Genomic DNA, 26856 nt, shown 5'->3' on the forward strand with positions numbered 1-26856 from the left:
TTCAGTGCTTTCTTCGACACCCTAGATTGAACGAAGGATCAGTTCACGCTGACAATTCTGACTCAAAGGTGATCAAGTGCAGTTTGATCTGTTAGATGCATCATGTGATAACTGCAGCTTTTAGTTGACTTCAGTTGGGATCATTAGGCAACCTGTCATAAGTCTTCTTAACTACCAAGTTGAGAGACAAATTTTGTATTGCCCTGCCTGTTAGCATATTTCTCCTAGTATCAGTGCTGTATGCTTTGCTATGATTCTGGTCTCTTGCCACCGCTGCCCCCCCGTCTCCCTGAACGATGCCTTTCCCTTCTAATCCTGGTTAGGCTGTTCCTTCTTCCTGCATCATGGCAAGTTTTCCTGTAATAATTTCCTGAAATAGTTACCAGGCCTTTGCTATAGCCGAACCAAACTGAATGAAACTTACTGCCACTTTCGTTTATCCAGATTTCTTCACATTTTATTCCTACATAACTGCTTTGGTTGTAACTTTACTAAAAGCCAAAGGCTGGAAAGGATATAAAATAAAAATGTGTGCCTTCGGCAGAAGAGCAATCCATATTCTAGGAGCAGACTCTGACACAAAGCCGTTGGGATTAGGTCCAGTAGAGCAGTGATGCTCAACCTTTCCGGTCAATCACTCTGTCAAAGAATCTGGTTCATACCATGGTAGGAGCAGCCAGTATTATAATACCCGTTTAAATCTGTGGTGAGGCCTCATTTGAAATACTCTGTGCTATGCTGATTAAAAAAAGGTAAAGGTAGTCCCTTCTGCAAGCACCAGTCGTTTTCGACTCTGGGGTGATGTTGTTTTCACGGCAGACTTTTTACGGGGTGGTTTGCCATTGCCTTCCCCAGTCATCTACACTCTCCCCCCAGCAAGCTGGGTACTCATTTTACCGACCTCGGAAGGATGGAAGGCTGAGTCAACCTGGAGCCGGCTATCTGAACCAGCTTCCACTGGGATCGAACTCAGGTCGTGAGCAAAGGGCTCTGACTGCAGTACTGCAGCTTTACCACTCTGCACCATGGGGCTCTTTGCTATGCTGATTACTGTATTTTAAAAAGGACACAGCAGAACTGAAAAAAGTACAGAAAAGGGCAACCAAGATGATTAAGAGGCTGGAGGAGCTTTCCTATGAGGAAGGGCTGAAGAGTCTGGGCCTGGGAAAAGACAACTAAGGGGACACATGACAGAGGTTTATAAAATAATGCAAGGAAGTGGAGAGGGTGGACAAAGAGAATTTTTCTCCCTTTCCCAAAATACCACTACTCAAGGATAGGCATCCAATGAATCTGATTGGCAATAGATTCAGGAGAAACAAATACTTGTTAACTTTGTGATTCAAATGTGGAATTTACTGCTAGTGGATGTAGTCATTGCCGCAGGTAGAGATGGTTTTAAAAGGGGATTAGCCAGGTTCATAGAGGTTAGAACTTTCAGTGGCTATTAAAGGAAACTTCCATATCCAGAAGCAGTAATCCTCTGAATACGAATACCAGGAGGCAGTATCAGAAGGCCTCAGTGTTGGAATACAAGCTATGCACATTCCAGCCATTATAGAGTTAACTGTTTGTTTACCTGATAGAGGAAGTGATGTATTGTAACCTAAATCCAATTGTGAGCTGAGTCTTCTTTACCGGCGAAAGATATAAAAACAACATTGGTCAGAAAGGATGTTAGGTGTGAATGCTTTGATCTTGTATGCAAGCTGAATTGCTCTTCTTCCCGGCGACACCCATTGGGCAAGTGGAAAATAGCAACCAACAGAAACGTGATTTTAAATCTGCAAAGCCAGCAACCAAGCCTGAGAATGTGTCTGATAGGAATCCTAAATATGCAATTACTGAATCAAATGCAAATCTTGAGAATCATTGGATCATAGATTCTGGAACTTATTATCATGTCTGTAAAGATAAGAAATATTTTGTGGAATTGGATGAGAACAACTCATTTTGTGGAATTGGATGAGAACAACTGCCCAAAATTAGAGCAAGCCAATGGACAAATACTGAAAGTTGAAGGAAGTGGGACTGTAATCTTAAATGTTATGGATGAAAGTCAAGAAATTAAAAAGGTTACACTAACAGTGTGTGCATATGCCCCTGAGGCAGTCAGCAACTTAGTCTCAACAAAGAGAATTATCAGAAGAAATCATGAGATTGTACTCAAAAAGGACAATGGAAATATTGTTGATCCTGAATCTGGAACTGAATTTATGCTTGATGTAGTTGACAGTCTTCATTATCTAAAGCTTGCATGATGATGATGATGTGCAAAATGATGCTGAAAATATTTCTGATGTAACAAAAGTTGTTGGGTCAGTGTATAATACAATGCAATCTGTATGTAAGCATAAATGTCTTCTTAAATGGCACATAACTATGGGGCACCGGAGTGTGCAAAGTGTGCAAAATTGTTGAAAGAATGTAATGTTGATGTTATTGATTGTGATCAAATGCAATCTGGTTGTGATATGTTTAAAGGCAAAAGGTACCGCCCAAGATACATGGGCAAAAATACGGTACACAATGAACAATTTCTAGCGATGGTATTCTCAGATATTGCAGGGCTAATCAAAGAATTGGCTGGTGCAAGCAGGTACTTTTTAACGTTTATAGAAGCTAAGTCAAGATATGTCTATGTCTACTTAATTAAAAGCAAAGATCAAGTCTTTGACAAATTTAAATCCTATGTTGCTGCTGTGAGAAATAAATCTGGTAAAGTTCCAGAAGTATTGTTCACAGACAATGGAACTGAACAGAAGCAGTGAGTTCCAAAGGTTTATGGAACAATAAGGCATTCAACATAAAACTACTACACCCTATTCACCACAGCAGAATGGTGCAGCTGAGAGACCTAACCGAACAATTATGGAAATGGCCAGATCAATGCTAATACAATCTGGACTGCCAGATTATACATGGGGTGAAGCTGTAAATACTGCAGTTTATTTGCATAACAGAATTCCATCCAAAGTAACTAATAAATCACCGTTTGAGATTTGGTATGGCAAACGACCCGGTTTGAAACATTTAAGACCTTTTGGTTGCAAAGCATACGTGTTTATACCTAAGGAGAAAAGGGGCAAACTAGACCCCAGAGCAGAACTTGGTATTCTTGTGGGCTATGCTAATGGTGGAAGAGGATACAGAATCTTAGACCCTAATGCATATACTGTCAAAGAATGCAATGTGGTATATATAGATGGCAACAGTGTTTTGCAAGCTCCTATGCAAGCTGAATCCACAGTACAGAATCCTATAGAGGATCTTACCTTCAGTGAATTTGCTATTTGGGAACCTGCAGAGACCACCTGTGAGCAGGCAGGTCCACTTTCACAAGAAAGCAATGAATCAGAAAGGGAAGCAGGAAGTCCAAGAGAAGCAGAGACAACCATAGTTACTGTGAGAAAGTCAGCAAGGAGCAACAAAGGCATACCACCGCCAAGACTTGGAATTTGTGCAACAGTACAACCTGTCAAAGAACCCTCAACTTGGGAGATAAATAAATCAACTACCAGATCCAGAAAGAAAGAAATGGATGGATGCAATGAATGATGAAATGAAGTCTTTACATGACAAGCAAGCTTGGACACTTGCAAACTTACCTCCTGAAAGAACAGCTATTGGTTGTAAATGGATACTAAAGTAAAATACAATCCTGATGGAAGTGTGGATCGATACAAAGCACGTTTAGTAGCAAAAGGATACAGGCAAGAACAAGGAATTGACTATACAGAGACTTTTGCACCTGTCATAAGTCATGTTGCGTTCAGAATACTTCTAACAATTGCAGCCTCCAAAGGCATGCAAGTTGAACACGTGGACATTAAAACAACTTTCCTCAATGGAGACTTAACAGAGGAAATCTACAAGGAACAACCTGAAGGATCTGAAGACTCTGGAAAGGAAAAACTTGTGTGTAAACTTCAAAAAGGAATTTATGGATTAAAACAAGCCGCAAGAGGTTGGTCGGATAAGCTGACAGAACTACTAAAGAAGCAAGAATTTCAACAAGGGAAATCAGAACCCTGTTTGTTTACAAGACTAAAAAATGGACAATACCAGGACATATTGTCTTACGTTGACGATCTGATTTTATGTTGCTACAACAAGAAGGACATCAAAGAAATTGCTGATGAGCTAAATAAAGATGTGGCAGTCAAACAACTGGGAGACATAAAACATTACCTTGGAATACAAATTGAAAGAGCTGAAGACAGACGTTTTCTGCTGAACCAAAACCACAAAATTATGGACTTTGTTCAATCCATGGGAATAAAGAAACATGGAAACATTAGTACACCACTTGATCCAGCATACTTAACTTTGAAAGAAGGAAAATTGCTTGAAAACAATCGTGAGTATAGAGAAGCAACTGGAAAACTACTGTACTTAAACAGAATCTCGAGACCAGATATTTCTACTGCTGTTGGAATCTTGCGTAGAAAGAAAAGTTCACAAGTTCACTATATTACCAGATTGGAATGCCATAAAGAGACTGCTGACTACAAATTACTAATTTCAGCATGTGACAACCCAAGACTAGTAGTCTACATGGACGCCAACTATGGGAGAAATGAAGGAGATGGAAAATCAACAAGTGGAAATATATTCTTCTATGAAGATAGTGTGATTGACTGGAACACTAAGAAACAAAAGATTGTAGCTCAATCTACTGCTGAAGCTGAATGTGTGTCTGCTCAAAGGGCATGCAATGAACTGGAATGGATTATTTTTCTTCTTAAGGAATTTGGAATAGAGGAACCTAAACCAGTACTCATGTTTGAAGACAACCAAGCATGCATAAACATATGCAAAGCTGAGAACATAAAGCTAGACAACAAACATATTGTCATCAAGTGTTTACTTGTGCAAGAGATGATTAAAGGACTGATTGAATTACAATACTGCCCTACTGAAGAAATGACATCATGACGAAGCCGCTTGACAGACTGAAGTTTGAACAACTACGTGAAAGTATGAACTTGATAGAAATTGCTAATGACTGAAATGTTACATAACTTGAGAAGGGGTTTGTTAGAATACAAGCTATGCACATTCCAGCTATTATAGAGTTAACTGTTTACCTGATAGAGGAAGTGATGTATTGTAACCTAAACCCAATTGTGAGCTGAGTCTTCTTTACCCGTGAAAGATGTAAACACAGCATTGGTCAGAAAAGCTGTTAGGTGTGAAATGCTTTGATCTTGTATGCAAGCTGAATTGCTCTTCTTCCTGGCGAAATGCTCTTTGGGAAGAAGAACTGTTAGATGTAGCCATGTAGAGGACACACATACTTAGACTAGCTGGTATGCTAAATTGTTTTTTTTTATCCCAAGTACCCTATCCTGATGTTTTCTAGTAAACTTTACTTCTTTTGATAAGCTTAAGCCTCGACTCCAATTATTGCCACTCCAAACCTCTGAATTCAACGTATATTTCCCATCACACAGCCGCTGAGAAAATAGTTGGCCACTGTGATAGACAGGATGCTAGGCTAGATGGATAGTTGGTTTGATCCAGCAGGACTTCTTTTGTTCTTAAGGACATAAAAAATGACAGAAGCAGAATGGATAATTCCTGGCAGGAGTGTTGACAGGAAGTGATACAAAGACACTTGCTCCTGGACAGGGAGAATGGGAGATCAGGAGAAATGCCAAGTGTTCAAAGCTACTACCAGCATTCTTGAAATCACAGATAATTTGCGGCAGGAAAAGTTGAGAGAAGATGGCAAATCACGTGCGCAGGTGGACATGAGCCTCAACAGAAGGAATTCTTAGTATTTGCATAATAAACACTACATCTCACCTAGACTGCTTCTGTGACATGCATACTACCAGTTGAGAAGCACTGCCGTAGAAGATTTTCACAAACAGAGGAGGGGATGATTATAACCAATCCCCACCTCAAGACTCACTCCTGGTCTGGACCTCAGTCTATTCACTCATGCAGTTCCTGGGCATCACTCGGTCCCAGGAAAAAAGAAATGCTTTCTGGAAGCAGAAGTATTCCATAGGATCCAAACCCTGGAAACCTGCATTTGTGCGATACAGCACTGGTACCAGTTATATTGTAACTCAGAAAACAGCAGCACACTGATAAATAACATTCCCAATTTATTAGAGACATATGTAGAAAACCATTAATAGAATCTGAAAACTAAAATGTGAGCATGGTTAAAAAAAGGAGCTTATGACTAAACTCCTCATATTAACAATGACACAACGTTAACATCTCTATAAGTCACTGCCCCATACTTTGCACATTAGAGGCAATAGGGGCAGCTACCAGCACAGTACAAAACTCCCTGGCCCACACATGAACAGGTTACTCTATGCTGGCAGCCGCTGATTCAGGAGGTCCTTTAAGACTAGGCAGCAGCCTAGTCTCTGGCACAGCAGCATGCTCAGGCTCAGCTAGCATTCAATTTCTGGCACTCAAGGATTTAAACCCCTAATGATGAAAAGAGACACCATCAGGATTTCTGCTGTTACAAAGTGTTAATGGGTAATGAAACCTACCAATGATAAATTTCTAAGTATCTCCAACCGGAAAGATCACTCCGGAGAAAATAAAATCAATAGGACCTAAGTGTCAGTTTTGACTGCAGAATTGGTCAAAACTGGCAATGTTTGTTTAATGGAAGATCTTAGCATCACTGGTGAACAGGAGATAGGGCTCCACTGCAACTAAAAGTGTTGCTTCTTTCCACAGCCTCTATTCATTTGCAGAATCTTTCAACTCGTCTTGAAAAACAAAACGTTATATAATATCCATAATGGGAGATAACTCCTCTTAACTATTCTAATCAGCTCCTCAAAGCGAGCTCCAGATTGTTCTGGAAAAAGAATCAGGAAACCACCCCCCAACACGCACCAAAACAACAACAACAAAAAATCAGAGAAGCAACAAATAGGACCAGTAGGGAGAATCATTATTTTTAAATACATCTCGTGCTGCTGGGTAGAGGCAAATGCCTGGTGACTCATGACGGGGGGTTAAAATGGAAATGAAAAAAAAAAGGGAAATTAAATGGCAAGGAACACACAGTTCAGTCCAGTGGGTTCTATTTATCTTTTTTAGTCTCTCCGTTGAGCTCAGTTGCAATAGGTTGCTCCTCGGAGATTTCTTCACTCTGCTTAGGTGTTTTCTTCGCCCTCTGGAACAGCTCATTGAGGTTGAACTCCCGAATCACATTCTCCTGTGGCAGACACAAACCAGCATTGCTTAGTGGCAGTCTCATATCCTTCCCCACATGTTCAGTACAAGACTCACATCCTTATCTGGAAGACCCATGGCTTAGAGGTAGAGCATCTGATTTACATGTAGGTGGTCACCCAGTTTGCTGGGTCTCATTCTCCCTTTAGACCAGGGTTTCCCAAACTCCCCCTCTCCCCGTGGCCTGGTTTTTTCCCCGTGGTCTGGGCGGAGGATGCTCAGGGAGTGATACAGAGACTGCACACCAGCCAGGAGCTTTCCCCGTCCTTCTCTGATGTTTCTGTACATCAGAGAGGGACGGGGGAGGACTTCTGGCCAGCACATAGCTTTTGTAGCACTCTTAGCGTCCTCCGGCTGGAGGATGCTCAGAGTGTGTTACAGTTAGCAGCAGCATGGGGGGAAGGGGCTGGAGCATGCAGTGCCGAAGATAAATAGAGGGGGGAGGGGCTGTCGGGCCACCCCTGGTGACCAGCTATTGAGGCTTGTGTGGCCCAGTACTGGGCCACGACCCTGCAAATGGGAAACACTGCTTTAGACAGTTACAAGATACTATATGGCATGTACCCCTATCTAAAGACCCTACAGATAATATTTCTTATATCATTACAACAGCTGCCAATGAGGCTCCAGTTAAAATGTCCACCTCAAACATTTTAATTAATTTACAACCTCAAATTCTGGTCTGGCACATGCTTCCTAAAATACTTAAACCAGGATTTACACCACCTGGCCAACTTATTGTTTTGGGTTTCAATTCAGTATTGGAACCTTTGCCTCAGTATATGGGTTCCTTTTTATGACAAGCTCTCATTAAATCACCTTCCTGTGTTAAGGATACTAAAGATGTCTTTTCCATTACAGAAGGCAAAATAATTTCACTGGAGACTGTTTTGACCTTTTTAAAGGAGTCAATTCCCTCTATACAAGTATCCCTCATGAGAAGGAGCATATGGTGCTTGAATCTATTCTGGATTCTTGTAACAAATTGAAACCGCCTATATATTTTTAATGGAGCTGACTTACTTTAAAGGGTGGGGGAGGAGAGAGTCTCAGGTTTGCTAGCCAGTTCTGTTACTGCACAAGAAACATAGGAATGGGCATTCTTTTTGCTCCTGATTTAGCTGACTTATTCATGAGCCCCTTGGAAGATTCTATAACACACAATCTGGACCAGAACCCTTTTCAGTGATTAATTGCAAGTTAATCACTGAAAAGGACTTCAGTAACAGAAGAAGGATTGCAGATTTATACCCCACCATTCTCTCTGAATCAGAGACTCAGAGCAGCTTACAATCTCCTGTATCTTATCCCCCCACAACAGACACCCTGTGAAGTGGGTGGGGCTGAGAGGGCTCTTGCAGCAGCTACTCTTTCAAGGACAGCCTCTCCAAGAGCTATGGCTGACCCAAGGCCATTCCAGCAGGTGCAAGTTGAGGAGTGGGGAATCAAACCCGGTTCTCCCAGATAAGAGCCCACGCACTTAACCACTACACCAAACTGGCTCTCTTATACACCTATTTTGACCCTGCTAAATTATATAGCAATCTTCCATAAGGCCAATATTTGAGAATTAAAAGAAACTTAACGCTACATGAGCATCATATTCAAAAAAAGATTTTAAAAACTCAACTAGAGGTTACCCAGTTAGAATTTTTAGGACACTGATATTAAAGCTTAATACCTAAGTTTGAACTGCTTAAAAAAAAACTAAAACTGTTAAGGAACCAGAATGCAGTGGCCTGTGTCCTTATGGGGACACCACTGACTGCACATATCCAACCTGTGCTTCATCAGCTGCATTGACTCTAGATTGAGTACCGGGTCAGGTCCTGACCTTCAAGGCCCTAAGCGGTCAGGGACCAACCTACCTGCGGAACTGCCTCTCTTGGTATGTCCCCCGGAGAGTGCTGCACTCAGGAGAACAAAATCTGCTAGAAGTTCTTGACCCAAAGTATCCAGCTGTCCTCAACCAGAGCCAGGAATTTCTCAGCCCTGGCTATGACTTGATGGAACTCTCTGACAAATGACACCAGGGCTCTGCAGGACTTGTTACGGTTCTGCAGGGCCTGTAAGGCAGATGTTCCACCAAGCATACTGTAAAGCACAGCAATGGCTTTTAAGAGCAATCAGTTGCATTCTCACTCTTCCCCTTGTCTCCGGGGGTCATTATATCCCTGAGCCTGCTTGGGGGGCGGGCAGGCTATAAATGGAAAATAAATAAATAAATTTATTCTGTGGTGCCAGATAGGTTTTATGATTTCTCTATGATATTTGTATGCTTTTAATGACTTTTGTATTTTATGTGTATACCTAGATTAGTAGATGGGTTTTAATATTTTTGACGTAATCTGTTGTACACCGCTCTGAGCTCGCTCTGTGGGGAGGGCAGTATAAAAGTTGAAATAATAATTGTTTTGACGATCTACAAGATCACTGCGAGTTGGAGCTGTAGAATATCTCTGTCTGTAATACTAAACACGTCATATTTTATCACATGAATATCTGCTCTACTAGAACTTATGTAGTGGAACGTCACTCTTATATAGGAACTATGACTACAGAAAAAACACCTGTTGAATATTTTGTAGGTAAAGGGGAAATATATGAAATTGCAGTTTTTTGTCACTGAAAAAAATATTAAAATTATTTCACAGCCTTTTAATAAAGTGGAACTCTAAGCTGTTATGCAAGGATGTGGGGTTGATTAATAGTTTAAAATGTTAGATATATGGCTTTTAACCAATTTTATTAATCATGTTCCTAGATGAGGAATGTAGAACAGTACAACACAACAGCAACTTTACAATTGTAGTTTTTCTATGTATAATCCTGCTTTTCTATATGATCCTAATTTTGTCTGTATATATGACACGTTTACCGACAGGGGTCCCTTTTTTCGTCAAATCATACATACACATTTTTTAGTATGTGGGTCCCTTTGAATTAGTTCTTTTTTTCCATTTCAGTGACATTCAATAAACCTAGTAGCACATCGGCAATAAGTTATGTTGACTATTACATCAGTTTGCTATCATGTCTCATTCACTTTATGCTTTCCATTCTGTAATATGCACTTTATTTCACTGACTGCTGTTGGAAATTTCCAAGCAGAATATTACATAGGTACTAGAAATAAGGTCCGTTGTGGGAAAAATACAACGGGCTCTCGAAAGAGGCTCTGGGTGAGTACCCCCCCCCCCTTGCTGTCTTCCCACCTATCCACCAAAGTGAAGGCATTCACTCCCCCCGCCGCGACCCTTGGTGCCTTACCAGCCACCCACACTCCAACTACCCCCAACAACCTCTTCCTCTCAACTACCCCACAACAATGGCACCCCACTACTCCCCCCACTAGTGACATTCACTCATCCCCCTATCCTTGCTGTCTTCTCACCCACCTTGCTGTCCCAACCCTTGTCTTTCATCCCATCCTGCAGCTGAAACAGATGCTGGCTTCCCCGTGCACATGTGTTTGTGTCCCTGTGGTATCTCAAAGCCCTGAAAGAGGCTCAGAATGGGGATAAGGAAGAATAATTATGAGGGGGGGGGGAGATGATGGTCACGTAGACGCTGAAGCTCAGCATTCCTTTTATTTGCAGTGCACTGTTGTTACCTTTTCCTGTCCTATTCAGCCTTGTGGCTTTTAGCATCATTGAGAGCTTGTGGCATGATCTGGGGTTTTTTGCCTGGCACGGTTGTTTTATGGTATTCCATAGGGCATGCACCACAAGGTGGCTGTTTTCTGTAGGGCAGGGGTATCAAACATGCAGCCCCCAGAAGGCTATCAGGCCCGGGAGCAACTCACTGTCATCTGCTTCCTTCTCTTCCTCTTGCCTCCTTCTGCAACATAGCTTGCTTTGCCAGGCTTGCTCAATCACACCGGCGCTACAGAGCAAAGCCTCTATTTTCTCCACTGGCTGACCAGCACACGAAGCAACTTATGTACAAAAGCTCTCAATACCCACCCATTTCATGTTTTCCCCTGGGTCTTAGGCTCAAAGCACTGACCATGAGATTTCTGTAATGAATGTCACTCAATCAAAAGTAGGTTTGCAGCTTACAGACACACACCTGAACAGCATACTCAAGATTGCTACAGCACAGACATTGTCTCCAGATTTTGATGCAATAATTCAGAGCAAGAGGTATCAGTTATCAGAAACTGTTAAATAAACAATATATTGCAACAGTGCTAATCTTTTAAGCGTATTTTATTTTACGATTTAAAAAAATCTTTGTGTTTGTCTGTGTCCTTTATAAAGTTTATCTCTCCGCGACCTGGCAATACATTTTATGACACACATGGCCCAGCCCAAAGAGGTCTCATTTATGTCAGATCCGTCCCTCATAACAAATGAGTTTGACACTCCTGCTCTAGGGAAATTGATCTGACTTCAGCTTTCCATCTCCTTCCCCTTCTCTGAAGCCTCTATTTAGGAAAAGGACAGTCTTTCTCCCCAGTGAGGTCCAAAGCAGCTTACATTATTCGCCTCTTCTCTTTTTGATCTGCAGTAGAACCCTGTGAGGTTGGCTGAGCTGAAAGTCTATGACTGGGCTGAAATCACCCAGCCAGCTTCCATAGCGAGAACCTGAGCCTAGCAGACCCTGCTCTGAAGCGCTAACTCCTATGCTATACTGGCTGTCATGGGGGGGCTGCTACTGAACAGAAGCAAGCAGCCAGGCTTAGTGTAGCGAACCTCCAGGTGGAGCCTGAAGATCTCCTGGTATCACAACTGAACTCCAGACAACAGATCTCTCTCCCCCTAGGGAAAATAACTGCTTTGGAGAGTGGACTCTGGCATTTTATTCAGCTGAGGCCTCTCCGCTCCCCAAACTTTGGCTTTCTTAGACTCCACCATAAAATCGCCAGGAATTTCCCACCAACCTGAAACTGGCAACCCTAGTCAGGACTGGCCCCAATGAGTTCTCCCTCAAAGGCCAAAATAGGCCTGGAAAGGGCTTCCACCTTTTACTGACAAAACCAAGTTTTGTTGCCTAGCAGTAGCCCAATCCTCATCTGTCCTGGGTTAAGGCTGAAGGTAGGAGGGAAGGAAGAAGTGACAGGAAAGAGGCAGTCAGTGTGGCCTCTGATGAAACACTCCTGGTGGGGGCCAGGCCTTGCTGCCTAGTCACATTTCAAGGAGAAGGCTTGCCCACCTGTTCACCTGAGTAGTCATCTGCCCTTTGTTCCCCATCTCTTTGCTGTCTCCTTGCTGCTACTGCCTACTTTCTCTGCTGAATGCCACAGAGAGTGGGTAGGCAACAGTAGCAGGAGAGAGGAGTGGACTCAACCAATGGAAGGCAACAAAACTTGAGTAGCAGTTGACAGGCCAATGGCTGATGTGGTGAGTCGTGACCAGTATGTCTGGGTGCATGCATGCAAACACACACAGAATCCTTAAATATGTATGAACTTAAAACTAAAACATTAAAGTTTTAATTATGTTTATAATTATACAAAACAGGTGAGGTTTTTCTAAAATTCAATTTAGTACATTTTTATAGCTTCCTTCAGGCTGGGTGTACATAAGGAATATTTATTTGCGTATCAGCATTAAAGAGTTAACACTGTTAAGTGACAAGGGAATGTTTCAAACTGCAGCTGTGTTCAAAAAGGCTCCGTAGTGTTCTTCTGTATTGTATTTGAAAACAAAATAAAAAATAACGTAGTTCTACAGAGAAATCTGGCTATATCAGAATAGTGACCTGATAAACCCATATACTGGTGTAACTCTTGAGTTATGTCAGTGTATGGGAAGTTTACATTGGAGCAGGGTGCTGCAGAGCTGAGTCCCACTGCCGTAGGAGTGCCACAGCTGCACACCAGTGGGGCGATGGCACAAACCCTGCTGCCTATGGGCATTCCAGGGGGCATGGCAGCGGTTAGGCGGTTTCTAAAGTATTTTCAGCATGGGAATGCCCCTCTGAGCAGGCACAAAGTTGTGCCAGCAAGGATGGCATTGTCAGCCATTGGCATCCATGGTAACTTCAAATTCAGTCTTCCCCACACAGCTGCCGCCACACCCAAGCAGGCTCAGGATACCAACTACATTCTCACTCAGTCAGCACACTCCCTTGCTCTGGCTGCACTCAGGGTCCAATTATGCCTCCCAACCCTACAAATGGTTGCAGAAGCTCCCCCCCAGTGCAGAGGTAGTGTGCAGGATATGGAATGCTGTCTGACAGCTCTCTGCTGTGCAAGTGTACATGCGCTCTGGTGGCAGGCACATCACAGACAAGATACCTAGTGCTGCTGGGAGAGCAACTGGGGGGAATACACCACAGGGTGAGCAAAGCCCACACTTTGTGGCTGACCTCTCCCAGATTTCAGCCCCCACAGGTGCACCAGGCCCTCCTCTGGGATTCTAAGGAGCAGCTGCATATGAATAGGTAAGCAAGGCTCCCATACTTCTCCTGGGCGTACCGTGATGCCACCAAACCACACTGGACACAGCATCTCCCCCTCCTGAACCCAGCAGCCATGTGGGTGAGCAATAGGTCTTCACACAAACATGGATGCCACATACCAGGCAGCTGCTGGCACTGTGATGGCTGTGAACTAGCCAGGTGGCAACACTTCCCCAGGTCAAAACCCTGCGGCAGCTAGCAAGCATCACCAACCTATGTGCTGGCCATACCCTTTCAGTCCAGGAGAAGTATGCCCTGAATAGTGCTAACGCCATTTCTCTTCCATTACAGGGAGGTGCCAACAGGATGCCAACTCAGGTGGAGGGTGCAAGAACCTTCACCTGGGCCCCCCCCCTTGAGGTACTGGAGTGCCAGATGGGGCACTCCTTTTGCCTCATGGAGACCCCTATGAAACTGCTAATGGCAGTTCTGCCATGACAGAATGTTGCCAGCTGCTGCATCATCTGTTTTGGCCCATACAGCTGCTGATCCAACAGGGAGAGGGGATATCCCAGCCGTGCATCCGAAACACCATCAAGTGCTCATGCTGCAAGAGAAGTGCCCAGACACATCTAGCAACCTGGTCGTTCCCTCCCCCTTGCCTTTGAGGAGGCACCTTAGTAACAAAGGACCGAGCAGGATACTAGTTGCAGGTGCTGTGATCCCACGAGAACCACTCCATTGTCCCTGGATATCTTTAATAAAGCTGAATCATTGTGCCGACCTGAAATGTTGGTATCTGTTGGGAAGGGAGCAGGAGGAGAGTGTTGCTGAAGCAACAAGAACCCAATAGACACAACAGGGGCAGGGGCTTCACCCTGGCAAGACTGCAGCCACAGAAACAGGCACAGATGGGTGGGAGGGTAAGGCAAGGGGACAGGCTGCCATTCCCCCAGCTACAGACACACGATGGACTGGCATCGGGTTGTGGGTCAGCCGACTCACCCCATGGAAGAAGGGAAATGGGAGTCATCCTAGGCAGCAATACCATGAATGACTGCTTCCAGAACAGCCCTGGGGAAGGTGGCTGGCCCTGGTGGGCTGGCATGGCTCGACAAGGAGAAATGGATTGGATGGTGAAACAAAGCTGCTGGCATAAAGGCCCGCCACCACAGTGAGATCTGACTGATAGCTGAAAGTGCTGCGCAGCGGATAGAGTCAATATCAGAGAGCACAGCCCTACAAAGCCTCCCAAGGGCCACCTTGGAGAATATTTGGGTATGCAAATAAGGGGTTCAAAGGCAAGCACTAGCAGTAACTAGGCAGTGTCGGCTGCCCACAGCACTAGTGATGGGTGCCACAAATGATATGCATGCCACCCTTTCAGATGACTCTCCAGCAGCATGCCATCACTGCTTCCCTGGCCTCCTGCCCCTCCTCCTGTTGTGCCTCCAACTGGGGTGGCACGTGGGCTGGCACAGATGCTCTCAACAGTGCAGGCACCCTGTTGGATGCTGCAGCTGGCAGTGAGCACCCTCACATCCACATTCTTGTCCATCATCACCCTCTGGGGCCCTATGCACTCTGTATGCTGAGCACCACCTTGGGGGGCCCACAGGGCTAACAGATGACAGCCCCCTCCCTACTGAAAGATGGCTGACACTTGTAATGGGATCTGGTCTCTTTAACAAGGATGTGCAGCAGAGGAGAATCATCACTCTCCTGGTCTGCTCCTCTCCACCCCCTGCCAGTGACAGATGCTTGGCTCAGTCACCTTGACTCGTGACTCCCATTGGTCCTGCCTGCCCTGTCTATGCCATCCCAACCTCACAATAACACTGGAGTGGAATGCTGCAGTGGAATCACCACAGACACCATTGCAGCACTGCCCAGCAACATTGCTGGGGCACTTTTTTCCCATTTGGCCACCACATAACTATCCCTTTAAGGTGATGACTAGTGGTCCCACTGCTGTCCCACGGCTGGCTGCTGCAGCAAAGGCACAGCACAGAATTGCTCTGCCCACGTCCTTTATTATGTACTGTAGTGATTATATTAATCTTTATAAAAGGACCGAACAACATTTTTGTTTTGTTTACAATATACTGAAAAATCCTTCAAACAGAACTACACCTGTATTCCTATCTTGAACTTGAACTGCATCTGAATGTGAATTGTCATTCCTCAGTCACTATCATTTGAACTATATATTTCGTGTTCCTACGACAACTGCTTAGTTTTAACGATGCTATCAGGGTCACCACCATGTTGCCCTGTCAACTATAGCAGTGCCTGCAGTCAGGACTACCATTTGGAAAAGAATCCCTACAACAGAACTCCTAACAAGGCATACTTATACTAAAATTCCTGTGTCGACCTGCGTCAATGCTGGATTTTTTAAAATAGCAAAGTGGGAGGGGAAAAAAATCTATTAAATAATATACCTCAGAGAAGTTCCACGAGACTGCTCGTCCCTTTTTATCTATCTGTGGACGGCGCATCATCTCCTTCCCTCCCTGGAAAAGGATTAAGGTGGGCAACTGCTTGGTAAGAGGAGAGGTGCTGACTTTGTACCTGTGAAGAGACAATTGGTACAAAGTTCAAAAACAAATGAATGGCCAACCTCCTCCCCCATAACTGCCCCCACTAATGGAAGAGGAATCTTCATGGCACTACACACCACACAGGGCACATCAACTTTGGCCTTCTCCACCTGTCCAGTCATCACACCCCTGAGAAGTTTCCTAAAGCAAGAGCTTCTGAATATATCTCACCTGGTGGCAACATCAGGGTAGCGGCCCACATCCACCTTTCCAAAACACAGTCCAGTGCAGTTATACCTGGCAGAATACAACAATTATAAGAGACCACTTAGAAAAGTTTGGAGAACCTCAAGAAGCCTAGACGTGCACTGTCAGCTAATTACAGCACAATCTCACCATTCTTTCCCATTTCAGCCACTGCTCTGAGTCGGCATGAACTCACTGAGAGGCAGACCTGCACCTGCCTCCATAAACAGCAACTGGCCTAATGCAATATTTCCAGGGAAAGAGGATTATTCCTTAGGTCTAAAATTGAAACAACTTTTTACACTAACTACAGGTCATCATTATGTGGATACAAGATTTTTCAGGAAAGGTGTCTTGCAGCTCATACCTAGCCTAAAGCTTGATTCAGGTGGGTAGCCATGTTGGTCTGAAGCAATAAAGGTAAAGGTAGTCCCCTGTGCAAGAACTAGTCATTTCTGAATCTGGATGACATCACAACATGACGTTTTCACAGACTTTTTTTTTACAGGGTGGTTTGCCGTTACCCTCCCCAGTCATCTACACCAGGGGTGGCCAACAGTAGCTCTCCGGATGTTTTTTTTTGCCTACAACTCCCATCAGCCCCAGCCATTGGCCATGTTGGCTGGGGCTGATGGAAATTGTAGGCAAAAAAAACATCTGGAGACATACCGTTGGTCACCCCTGATCTACACTTTACCCCCAGCAAGCTGGGTACTCATTTTACCGACCTCAGAAGGATGAAAGGCTAAATCAACCTTGAGCTGGCTACCTGAACCCAGCTTCCGCCAGGATCGAACTCAGGTCGTGAGCAGAGCTTGGACTGCAATACTGCAGCTTACCACTCTGCACCACAGGGCTCTCTGAAGCAACAGAATAAAGTTTGCTGAAGCACACTGAAGAACTCTGCTTGCACATGAAACCTCGTACCTTGAATAAAACTTTGTTGCTCTCAAAGGTGCCACTGAACTGTAACTTTATTCAAGTCCAAAGCTATTAAAGTCAGAATCCTCCTTTCATTATTAGCGTAATAAAAAGCCTATGGCTCAGCTGATTGGTAGGGCTACTAGAATCTACTATGAAGTGTTACACAACACCAGTCAGCAGAAATAAGCTACTACCAGTTTAGGTACTAGCAGTGCAATCCTAACCATCAGCAGACCACAGACTTCACTGGATTTAAAAGTGCGTAACTCAGCTCAGGACTGCACCGCAGATCTCTTTCCTCCTTCTTCCATGCCTTTTCCAAGGTTCACTGAAATGTAAAGCAACTAACCAAGCTAGTTTACTTTATATTTAAAATTTATTTCCAAAGGAGCAAATATTGTACAGTCCTACTAGTCCATGTATAATCCAAAAACAAAATCTATGTAATACATTTTGTTAGGATCACATTGACACAAAACACTGTGCAATCATCTGAGCTCACCAGAGTTCTTCGTCATGCTGGATGTTGCAAAGTTTGAAAAACTAGAAGAGCAGAATGCAGATTTTCTCAGGCCATGATGTTTTCTGATCTTCCCTGAAAATTTGTAACATCCAGCTAATGAAGGTATTACACAGAGCTTGTTCCTGTGCTTGGAACCTTAAAGAGAATTACACTCTAGAAAAATATGCAGTGCTCTATATAGTGTGAATTGGGATGTTGCTTTTTACTTATATTTAGTAAACAAATTGTTTTCTGTGGAATACCTGAAAAGAGAGACAGACAAGAGAGCAACTCCTTACATTGTTTAAGTTTAAGGGAAACAATGAAGGCACTGAAAACTGTTGACACCTCAGTTTCAGCACACCTAAAGAATTGTGCTTGATTTGTTGTGGACATGGTTGTCCACTCTTCTGTTTCAGCAGCCATTCAATCTTTGCCATGTGGATGTTAACCTTCATTTCAGTATCATTCAGCACAGCATTAGTTCCATATCAGATTGAGTACAATAGCCCTTCCACGATGTAAGAGGAGACACAAAAAGAGAATTTGGGTTTGATTTGACCTGCACAGCCAACACATGCATTCACAACTTTTTTATTTTGGTTATTATATGTATTTCTGGTGGGGGTTTCCCCCTGCTACTCCCGATTTACAAATCTGGAAGATGTGCAAGTAGCTTCTCATCCTGAACAGCCTGGGCTGAAAAAACAGCCCTGGAAAAGCCATCCTCCTCCCCCTGAAAACAGGCGCGAGAATGTCTGCCCAGCCAGCCCTTGCACCCTCTCACTTCAGTAATGGTGTGTTAAATTTCAACTTTGAGAATCTGGCAAAACTCCTTTCCCCATACTGTATGTATACTAGAATGCTATTGCAAGAATTGTGTTTGCACTTAAAATAGCCACATGTCTTATATTCCAGGGCATTGGCCACCAACTTTGCCTCAGAGCTATGACACAGGACTATTCCAGTTGTTTAATAAAAAAAGGAAGGACTAACTTGAGAGACAAGTCAGCATAGATGGGAGCAAATGATTGGCACTCATTAGACCAGTTAGCAAAGAATTCAACAATCCAGGTAATCCGTTTATCCCGTGCTAGTTCTTCCTGTAAAGAGAGGAATCAAATTGTTATCATCCAAGGGCTTTAGCGATAGACATACTTCTTGCAAAAATTGGAAAATTAACCTATCATGATGTACAACCATTCATACACTAAACATATATAAGGATGCATATACAAACAAGCCCTTCCAATCCAAAAACACATCCAAGATCACCACAAAAAAGACTCATGCAGAGCAGTTAGCACTGTAACATCCTAATATATGAGCCAGACCATGGTCATTTTGTGCTGCTGGACATCCCTTGTTCCAACAGCAGACTTTGTGTATGGCCACTGGAGGCAAGAGTTCTTTAGCAAGAGTTTAGCAAGATGGCAAGAGTTCATTAGCAGGGTCTTGCTGTTATGTCCAGCCACCAGCCTTCTCTTTATCCTTTTAGATTACCAGTGAAACCCTTTTCTTTACTCATTGTATTAGCCTAAAAAGCCCCTGCTCTGCAGATCTGTCAGCAATCTCCTCAAGCAGACCAAGGTATAGCTTAAGATCTTAGCAGGCATTTATAGGTGTGCAGAAGATACAATACTCACATCTATGGTTTTATCACTGAAATATTTGATGTATTCAGGACCCAGGTATAAAGGTGGCTTACAAGTCATCAGGAACACTGAAAATGCACACCAAGAAACATGGTTTAGCAGCATATTGAAATGCTATCAACAACTCATGAAAGCACTCCAAGAGATATTGTTCAACTAGCATATATCCTTTTGAAATGACAGCATTCATGACGGATGTGATGAGTAAAATGCATTGATTTTCACAAATTTACACACATTCCATAATGAAATCGTTCAAATAAAAAAGAATTCCAAGATGTTTGTTCTATGGTAACTCAAGGCTGATTCATACAAGATGAAAATACAGAGTAATGTTTCAAACAATTTTCTCTGATGGGACTTATGAGTCTAAATAGGCAATGCAAATTTTGAATCTAATTATCTTACTCCTGATCTCTGGAACTGCAAAAGTGGTGTAATCTCAGCCACCTGCATTGAAGGATCTTACCTATGCAGAGGGTGAGGTAGAGCAGTCCCATCCGGATGTCAAGTCGGAAGAAAAGGATGACATTGGCTACTTTGCTGAACATGAAGATATTTCCCACATGTTGGTCCACAGTAACTTGAGACACAGAAAGAAAGATGTTATAACACTGATGAGTCAAGGAGCTCTTCCTGCAACTTGGATGGGCCCAAAATGCTTGTGTCTGAAGCCTAGACCCCAAACCTGGCAGTTTGGAGATACTTTCTCTACAAATTTAAGAATCCATGCTTCAAATAATTGCAGGGCCTTTACCACATAATGGTGTACTGTTTTTACATTATACTGTTTTGTATTCTATGGCATGTGTGATAAGCTTCTAATATTCACCATACAAACAAACAAAAGGTTTGCATTTTCATGTCTGCCCCCCCACCCCAATTTTTTTTCATTTTTTTCTAACTTTCAATCTCTTTGCCTCCCTTGACCCTATTAACTTCAAATTGTTCTTCACCCATAAAATATCGAGGCTTGGCCCACAAAGGCATTATCCCCCTGACCTCCATACCTTGGATAATCTCCAAGAAACAAAAGAAACAGTGAGAAATTCCAGAGTAGTAGCTTTGTTATTTTGTTACTCTGGTAAGTCTGAAATAACACCACACAGGGCTGTACTGTTACTTGTGGCATAAGCTTTTGTGAGCTACAGCCCAATTCTTCAGCTTCATGAAATGTTATCAACTGACAGTAGAAAAGGGTAACAGTGCAGTAACACCTTCAAGACTAATGAAATTTGTAGTGCTGTGAGTCACTGCTCACTTCTTCAGATCTTAAGAAGTAAGCAGTAACTCACAAAAGCTCATACCATACCACAAACATAGTTGATCTTTAAGGCGCTACAGGACTGTTTCTACTTCTATAGACAGATTAACACTGTTACCCATCTTGAAATATCAATTAACAAACACACATACAAGGATACAAACAGAAGGACAGTGGGGAGGGAGAAGAAACAGTATGCAATTCAAGAGATAGTGGGTCACATTCCTATGCAGACTACAACTAAATACAAGATCCATTTAAGCAAATTAAGTGATTCACTCACAACTTGGGATCAGCAGCCAATTCAAGACAAAACAGTACACAAGCTGCTTTAAAGGAACAAATGCCCTCTAGTGAGCTGACCACTTTCAATCTATTGAGACCAAGTCTAGTATTTTATCTGCATATGAATAGTAACTCACCACTACAAGCTGAATTCTCCCTTTAAAACCTTTTCTGATATAGCAAGGGCATCTTCAAGGAGGCATGCATAGATAATCATTGAGGTACAGGGACAATTTCCTGGCGGTCATTAATCCAAGAACCTTTCAAACCTTTTAAGTAGTTAGTATATCAAATAAACCACTTATCACAATCTCACCCTGCTTGAGTTTTACTGATTTCCCTGTATCAGATGACATGTGTAAATAGCTTTCACCCTAAGGAAGCCATGCCTGAAGGTTGTTTTTTGATTATTCCAAAAGTGGTCACTCACTGAAAATCTCTATAGTTCCAGGAGAAGTATTTACTGCAAAAAAAATACTAAGGCAAATATACATGTAACTCACTGGATCTGCGGTTCTTCATCATCACAATTGCACTGAGAAACATAAGGATCTCCACTTCTCGCTGGGGCAGGAGGGGGAAGACGAAAAACAGAAGGTGAGCCACCCAGCAAGGATATAACAGATCCAAATGCTCTTGAAACAGATGTCACACTTATCCTTCTATTTCAGTAAATGTAATTTAAATACCCCACACCCCATATTACTCCCCTTTAATTTTTCATTCAACCATACTGTCAATTCAAGCAGGAACACAACCCCCACCATTTTGCAGTTGCTTGAAATGTAAAAGAACCACAAAAAAGCAAGGGACAAGGTACTTTGTAACATACCTATGAGGGCAAAGTTAAAACTTCAAGCAAACAGCTGAAGTGAGAAAGGGTTAGCTAGGCAGCCAGTTAGAACAATGGCCTTCAACATAAGCCTCTCCAGCAGCTACAGGATTCCCACTTAAAATGCTTACACAACATTTCCAAGCTATAGTTTTGTATACTCCTAGTGCATGGAAGAAAAGAAGGGGGAAATGCTGCAGAAAGGGTGGGTTTCTCCATTTTAACACTACTATGGTAAACATCAATAGCAGCCCGCTGTCCAGTGACTGGTTTCCTTCTTTCTGTCAATCCAGTTGGACTGCAGGCCAGACCTCGCCACAAGAAGAGCTGCCTAAACAGGGAGCAGAAATGACTGAGGATTTTGACTGGAGAACTGTTGCAAGACAACATATGGGGTGGGGGGGGAGAGACAAAGAGAAAAACCCCACACCTGTAGCTTCGGTGCAAGTAAGCCATGTCTGGGGTCACTTGTGCCTGATATGAGAATTTTTTAAAAAAATTGCTAGTTAGTCTAGCAGCCTTGCACTTGTACCATCGTAAATCTAGACGGATAGCTGTGTTGGTCTGAAGCAATAGAATAAAATTAGAATCCAGTGGTGCCTTTGGTCTTGAAAGGTACCACTGCACTCGTACTCTTGTAGAGAGTATGAGTTTTGAGTTGGACTTGATGGGCCGTTGGCCTGATCCAACATGGCTTCTCTTATGTTCTTATGCGACAAAGAGCCCAAAGACAGTCTGTGCACACCACTTCCTGAGTACAAATAAGAGGGGAATAGAACACCCACCCTGCCGCATTGCCCTCCTGGGATCCGTAGACACGCTGGAGGCAGTGAAGTGATATTACATGGTTTAATAGATGTCTCATCTTGTTAATCGAATTTAATTTACACTGCGCAATCCGCCTCGAGTCTCACTGAGAAAGGCGGACTTTAAACAATATAAGCAAATAAAATCATCCCTCTAGGAGCGGAGGAGCAGCGAAGGCTCCTGGCAAAAAGGGAAAGAGAAATAAGAGGCAGGAATACAGTAGGCGGAGACGGGCAGTCTCACCCAATCGAAGTCGCAGGGGTTCCCATCTTCGCGCTGGCTGGGCAACCCTTGACATAACGGTGGCACCTTCCGCACTAGCAGGAAGGCAACTGAGAGAAGGACGGAGAGGGGGTAATAAGGCTGGGCTAACCAACGGCAGATCCCAGGTACGGAGTAAATCAGAGCGAGCAGAGGAGCTAGCACCGCCATCTTCACCTCCCACTGACCGAACCTCCAGCGCTGCACCTCCGCTATGATGCTCCAGTATGTACCGTCCTAGCTTGTGTTCATTTCATTGGCCAGCAATGACACCAATCAAATAAAAGGTGGGACTAATGAAGCATAGCTTGTCTTTATTGGCCAGCTTTATACCCTCTTCATTGGCTGCTCAGAACACAAACAAGGAAACGATTTTGGAGCATTCGCGTCTCTGGCGCACTATATTGACGTTAGGATGTCGCTACAAATGCGCCGTTGACTAGCTAAACAGCGGACCAATCAGAGTAGAATTAGGTTTCTAGGCCTGCTGGCCAATGACCTATAGGGGTGGGTTAAACGTTGTCCAATGAAAACCAGACAAACGTAAGGGATCGTCAGGATGCGGAGCCAATGGGAGAATGCTGCGCGGAGCATGCCGGGATGATGGAGAATTTTTCCGCTCTCTTTGGTGGGGCAGAGCCGCCTCAGTCTACTACAGCTGCTGCTCTGGGGTTTGGTCCGGGAAAACCCGGAGGGCCCGGGAGTGGACCACCCCCTATACCTGCGGTGACTGCCGCTGGAGAAGAAACTGCACGCAAAGCGGCGGCTGTCGGCCCTTTTTACCTAATGCGCGAATTGCCAGGTAGTAAAGGGGAGGGGTGCCAACCGGTGCTTAGAGACGGGTTGTGCGTATTGGGCCAATGGTAGTTTACGAATATGCTGCTTAAGAGCAAGTTTTGTTGAGGACGGTGGAATTTGCAGCTATGCAATCATGGGCTCGGGCTGTTCTGCTTGTTTCCTTACACTAACACACCATCTCTGTGACACCAAAGGAATAGCTCCGCTTGACAACATTTATTACATCTTGGTTGGAGAGGGGGTGGTTTGCAACATGCGTGTCCCTTTCCTTGCAAAAGTACTGTGCACTTAAATGTGTGGGAACCTAGAGATTCAGAATGTTGTGGTACGGATAAAGGTTATGTGGTAGGAGGGGAAACGTTACATTGCTTCATACCGAGATAAAGCAGTCGGCTGCATAAGAAATTTGGTTCAGTACTGAGAGTTTTACATGGTACACCTGACCAGTGTTCCCTCTAAGCTGAGTTAGTGTGAGCTAGCTCACAGATTTATAGTTCCCAGCTTACAATTTTTTGTCTTAGCTTAGGAAGAATGACCCCAGAGCACACTAAATTTATGCAGTAGCTCACAGCTTTAATGCCAGTAGTTCACAAAGTAGAATGTTTGCTCACAAGACTCTGCAGCTTAAAGGGAACATTGCACCTGACCTATTCTGAATGTTGCTTTCTGATAAACTAATCACGGTACATGTTACAATGTTTTATGCTTTGCACAGGCACCACTGAATTAACAGGGAGCACCAACCTTATTACCTACTATAACCTGGAACATGCTTACAACAAGTTTTGTGGCAAAAAGGTGAAGGAGAAGCTCAGTAACTTCCTGCCTGATCTGCCAGGGATGATAGATCTTCCAGGCTCTCATGACAACAGTAGTCTGCGTTCTCTCATTGAGAAGCCTCCCATCTGTGGGAGCTCATTTAACCCCATAACTGGTACAATGCTCACAGGCTTTCGTCTCCATGCAGGCCCGGTAAGTCAACGATGGGAGCTGAATAGGGACTATAGTGAGGGGGGGCATCTTTGCTCTTGATGGAAAATTACACTGTAGTCTCCTGATAGAGAAGAAAACCTGTTTGTGCTGGAAAGCTGTGGTGAGAGTTGAAGATCATGGGAAAAATATGAATTCCTATTAGTGTATTCATGAGAGACTGAGATCACATTTTGAGTTCAGCACCTTAGGAATCATCTTGTTTGGTGGTAAAAAAAGGTAGTCCCCTGTGCAAACGCCAGTCATTTTTGACTCTGGGGTGACGTTGCTTTCACAAAGTTTTCACGGCAGACTTTATGGGATGGTTTGCCATTGCCTTTCCCAGTCATTTATACTTTTCCCCCAGCAAGCAGCGTACTCATTTTACCGACCTCGGAAGGATAGAAGGCTGAGTCAACTTGGAGCCTGCTACCTGAACCAGCTTTCGCTGGGATTGAACTCAGGTCGTGAGCAGAGGGCTCCTACTGCAGTTTTACCACTCTGCGCTGCGGGGCTCTTTTTGTTTGGTGGGCACAGTGGTAAATAGAGATCCCAAGCAGGAGATTATAGAAGTTCTTCGTTCTGTAATAGAAAAGATTATTACTGGGCAGAGAGCCATGGGTTTTCTTCCTTAGTTACTGAGCAGGTATGCAGAGCAGAATAATTTTTCTTTGAATTCCGGTGGAGTATTCCATGAAGGATAGGTTTATCATTTATTGAGGGTGTAGCAGATAGAGTATGTAACAGTAGCTTGGGGACAGCTGTGGAAAGCACTGAGGATAGCAGAGCCTGAGCTTTGCTGTGTTTGGAAAGTTTGGACATGGTAGATAATGTCACTTAGTGGCTTCAGAATAGCTGGGCCCCTTTGACCCAAAGGCGGCCCGGGAATTCTGAGTTGTCAACAGATAGAATGTAAACTAGTATGAACTTTCCCTGTGGAAGTCTCGAGAGCCTCCTTCCTCAAAATTGCCCTGTGCAACAGCAGAATGATGAGATGCTCCCTGTACTAATGTGCTTCCGTTTCTTTTCGTGCTGTTAAAGCTGCCAGAGCAGTGTCGTTTAATGCACATCCAGCCACCTAAGAAAAAAAACAAGCACAAACATAAGCAGAGCCGTACCCAGGATCCTGTCCCTCCAGGTAAGATGCTTCTTCATCCAATAGCCTAAACCACCACTATTCCTCACCTCTGTCTGAATTATGCCTTCTTCAATTACTGAATCTTTTTGGGCAGAAACACCTTCAGATTCTGATCACAAGAAAAAGAAAAAGAAAAAAGAGGATGATCCTGAGCGGAAAAGAAAAAAGAAGGAGAAAAAGAAAAAAAAGGTGAGTTTGGGGGGCCTTTTTACAAGTATTCCCCTTTCAGCACAAGGAAGTCAGAAAGGAAAAGTATTAGAGCAGAGGTTTTTTTTTCTGGTCTGAAACTCTGTGGTTCATGCTGCTTCCATTGGCTTACTGTGCTATTTTCAATTGTAACCCGCCTTGAGTCTCAGCAAGAAATAAGTAACTAATAGGGTTTCCCTGTTATTCTTCTGTGTTTTTCTTTTTCCTCAGAACCGGCATAGCCCTGAGCACCCAGGTGTGGGCAGCTCTCAAGCCAGCAGCAGTAGCAGCCTCCGGTAAAGTCCTGCCAGAAAGTATGCTGGAGAGAGTGCTTCAGGAAGGTGCTGCAAGCTTGCTGACAAAAGGACAAGCAATGACGGTGGAGTGACTGCTGATTCATATACTTTCCTTTAACCTTGTGGAACAACTTGTAAAAGACAACTACTGGGTGGAACTTCTGAGACTCCACTAGGGAACATACAGACTGCTTGTGACATGAAGCACGCTGTTGTCTTTTGGCAGAGAACCTTCCATTGTTTCAGGGGTTTTTTTTTGGGGGGGGGGATGTGGTATAAAATGATCCTGACTAAGTTGGGATGTCTGTCTCAGATTTTAATTAAATCTCTGTTGGAGGAGATGCTAATGATTTGAAGGAATCCTGAGGGCTGCCTCCTCATTTATCAGGGACTTTGTAAGTAGCTCTGTAATCTTCTGCAGAAAGGTAAATAATTCCACTGATTCATTATTATTCATGGAGCATGGCTTCTATTTACTCCTGGACACGCTAATAACCTGATTGCACTAAGCTGCTCTCTCTGAATGGAGTATGACGAGAGAAGGCAGCACACTGATAAGACAATGGTAGATTTCATCTCCC

The 26856-nt window shown here is 43.6% G+C and overlaps 2 protein-coding genes across 2 annotated transcripts; one reads left to right on the forward strand and one right to left on the reverse strand.

Moving 5' to 3' along the window:
• Positions 1–6099: 6099 nt before the first annotated feature.
• Positions 6100–23297, reverse strand: TMX2 (thioredoxin related transmembrane protein 2). The gene is made up of 8 exons (XM_060262229.1): positions 22871–23297; positions 21492–21552; positions 19909–20022; positions 19431–19507; positions 18781–18887; positions 16344–16409; positions 16014–16143; positions 6100–7204 (listed from the first exon to the last, which is right to left on the reverse strand). The coding sequence occupies exons 1-8, from the start codon at positions 23057–23059 to the stop codon at positions 7070–7072; spliced, it is 879 nt and encodes a 292-aa protein (XP_060118212.1). The 5' UTR covers positions 23060–23297; the 3' UTR covers positions 6100–7069.
• Positions 23298–23409: 112 nt separating this feature from the next.
• MED19 (mediator complex subunit 19) lies at positions 23410–26635 on the forward strand. The gene is made up of 5 exons (XM_060263342.1): positions 23410–23690; positions 24402–24658; positions 25697–25793; positions 25888–25982; positions 26211–26635. The coding sequence occupies exons 1-5, from the start codon at positions 23459–23461 to the stop codon at positions 26277–26279; spliced, it is 750 nt and encodes a 249-aa protein (XP_060119325.1). The 5' UTR covers positions 23410–23458; the 3' UTR covers positions 26280–26635.
• The last annotated feature ends 221 nt before the right edge of the window (positions 26636–26856 follow it).

This window comes from Heteronotia binoei, chromosome 21 (assembly GCF_032191835.1).
Source record: "Heteronotia binoei isolate CCM8104 ecotype False Entrance Well chromosome 21, APGP_CSIRO_Hbin_v1, whole genome shotgun sequence".
In the NCBI taxonomy this organism is placed as follows: domain Eukaryota; kingdom Metazoa; phylum Chordata; class Lepidosauria; order Squamata; family Gekkonidae; genus Heteronotia; species Heteronotia binoei.

Excerpts from the sequence above, each read along its gene's own strand:
- TMX2 (XM_060262229.1), bottom strand. The coding sequence starts at position 23,059 with ATGGCGGTGCTAGCTCCTCTGCTCGCTCTGATTTACTCCGTACCTGGG. Across the intron at positions 21,553-22,870 it reads ACCCCTGCGACTTCGATTGG|CGAGAAGTGGAGATCCTTAT; the intron begins GTGAGACTGCCC and ends CTCCTGCCCCAG. Across the intron at positions 7,205-16,013 it reads TCTCGTGGAACTTCTCTGAG|GAGAATGTGATTCGGGAGTT; the intron begins GTATATTATTTA and ends TGTCTGCCACAG.
- MED19 (XM_060263342.1), top strand. The coding sequence starts at position 23,459 with ATGGGAGAATGCTGCGCGGAGCATGCCGGGATGATGGAGAATTTTTCC. Across the intron at positions 24,659-25,696 it reads TTCGTCTCCATGCAGGCCCG|CTGCCAGAGCAGTGTCGTTT; the intron begins GTAAGTCAACGA and ends GTGCTGTTAAAG. Across the intron at positions 25,983-26,210 it reads AGGAGAAAAAGAAAAAAAAG|AACCGGCATAGCCCTGAGCA; the intron begins GTGAGTTTGGGG and ends CTTTTTCCTCAG.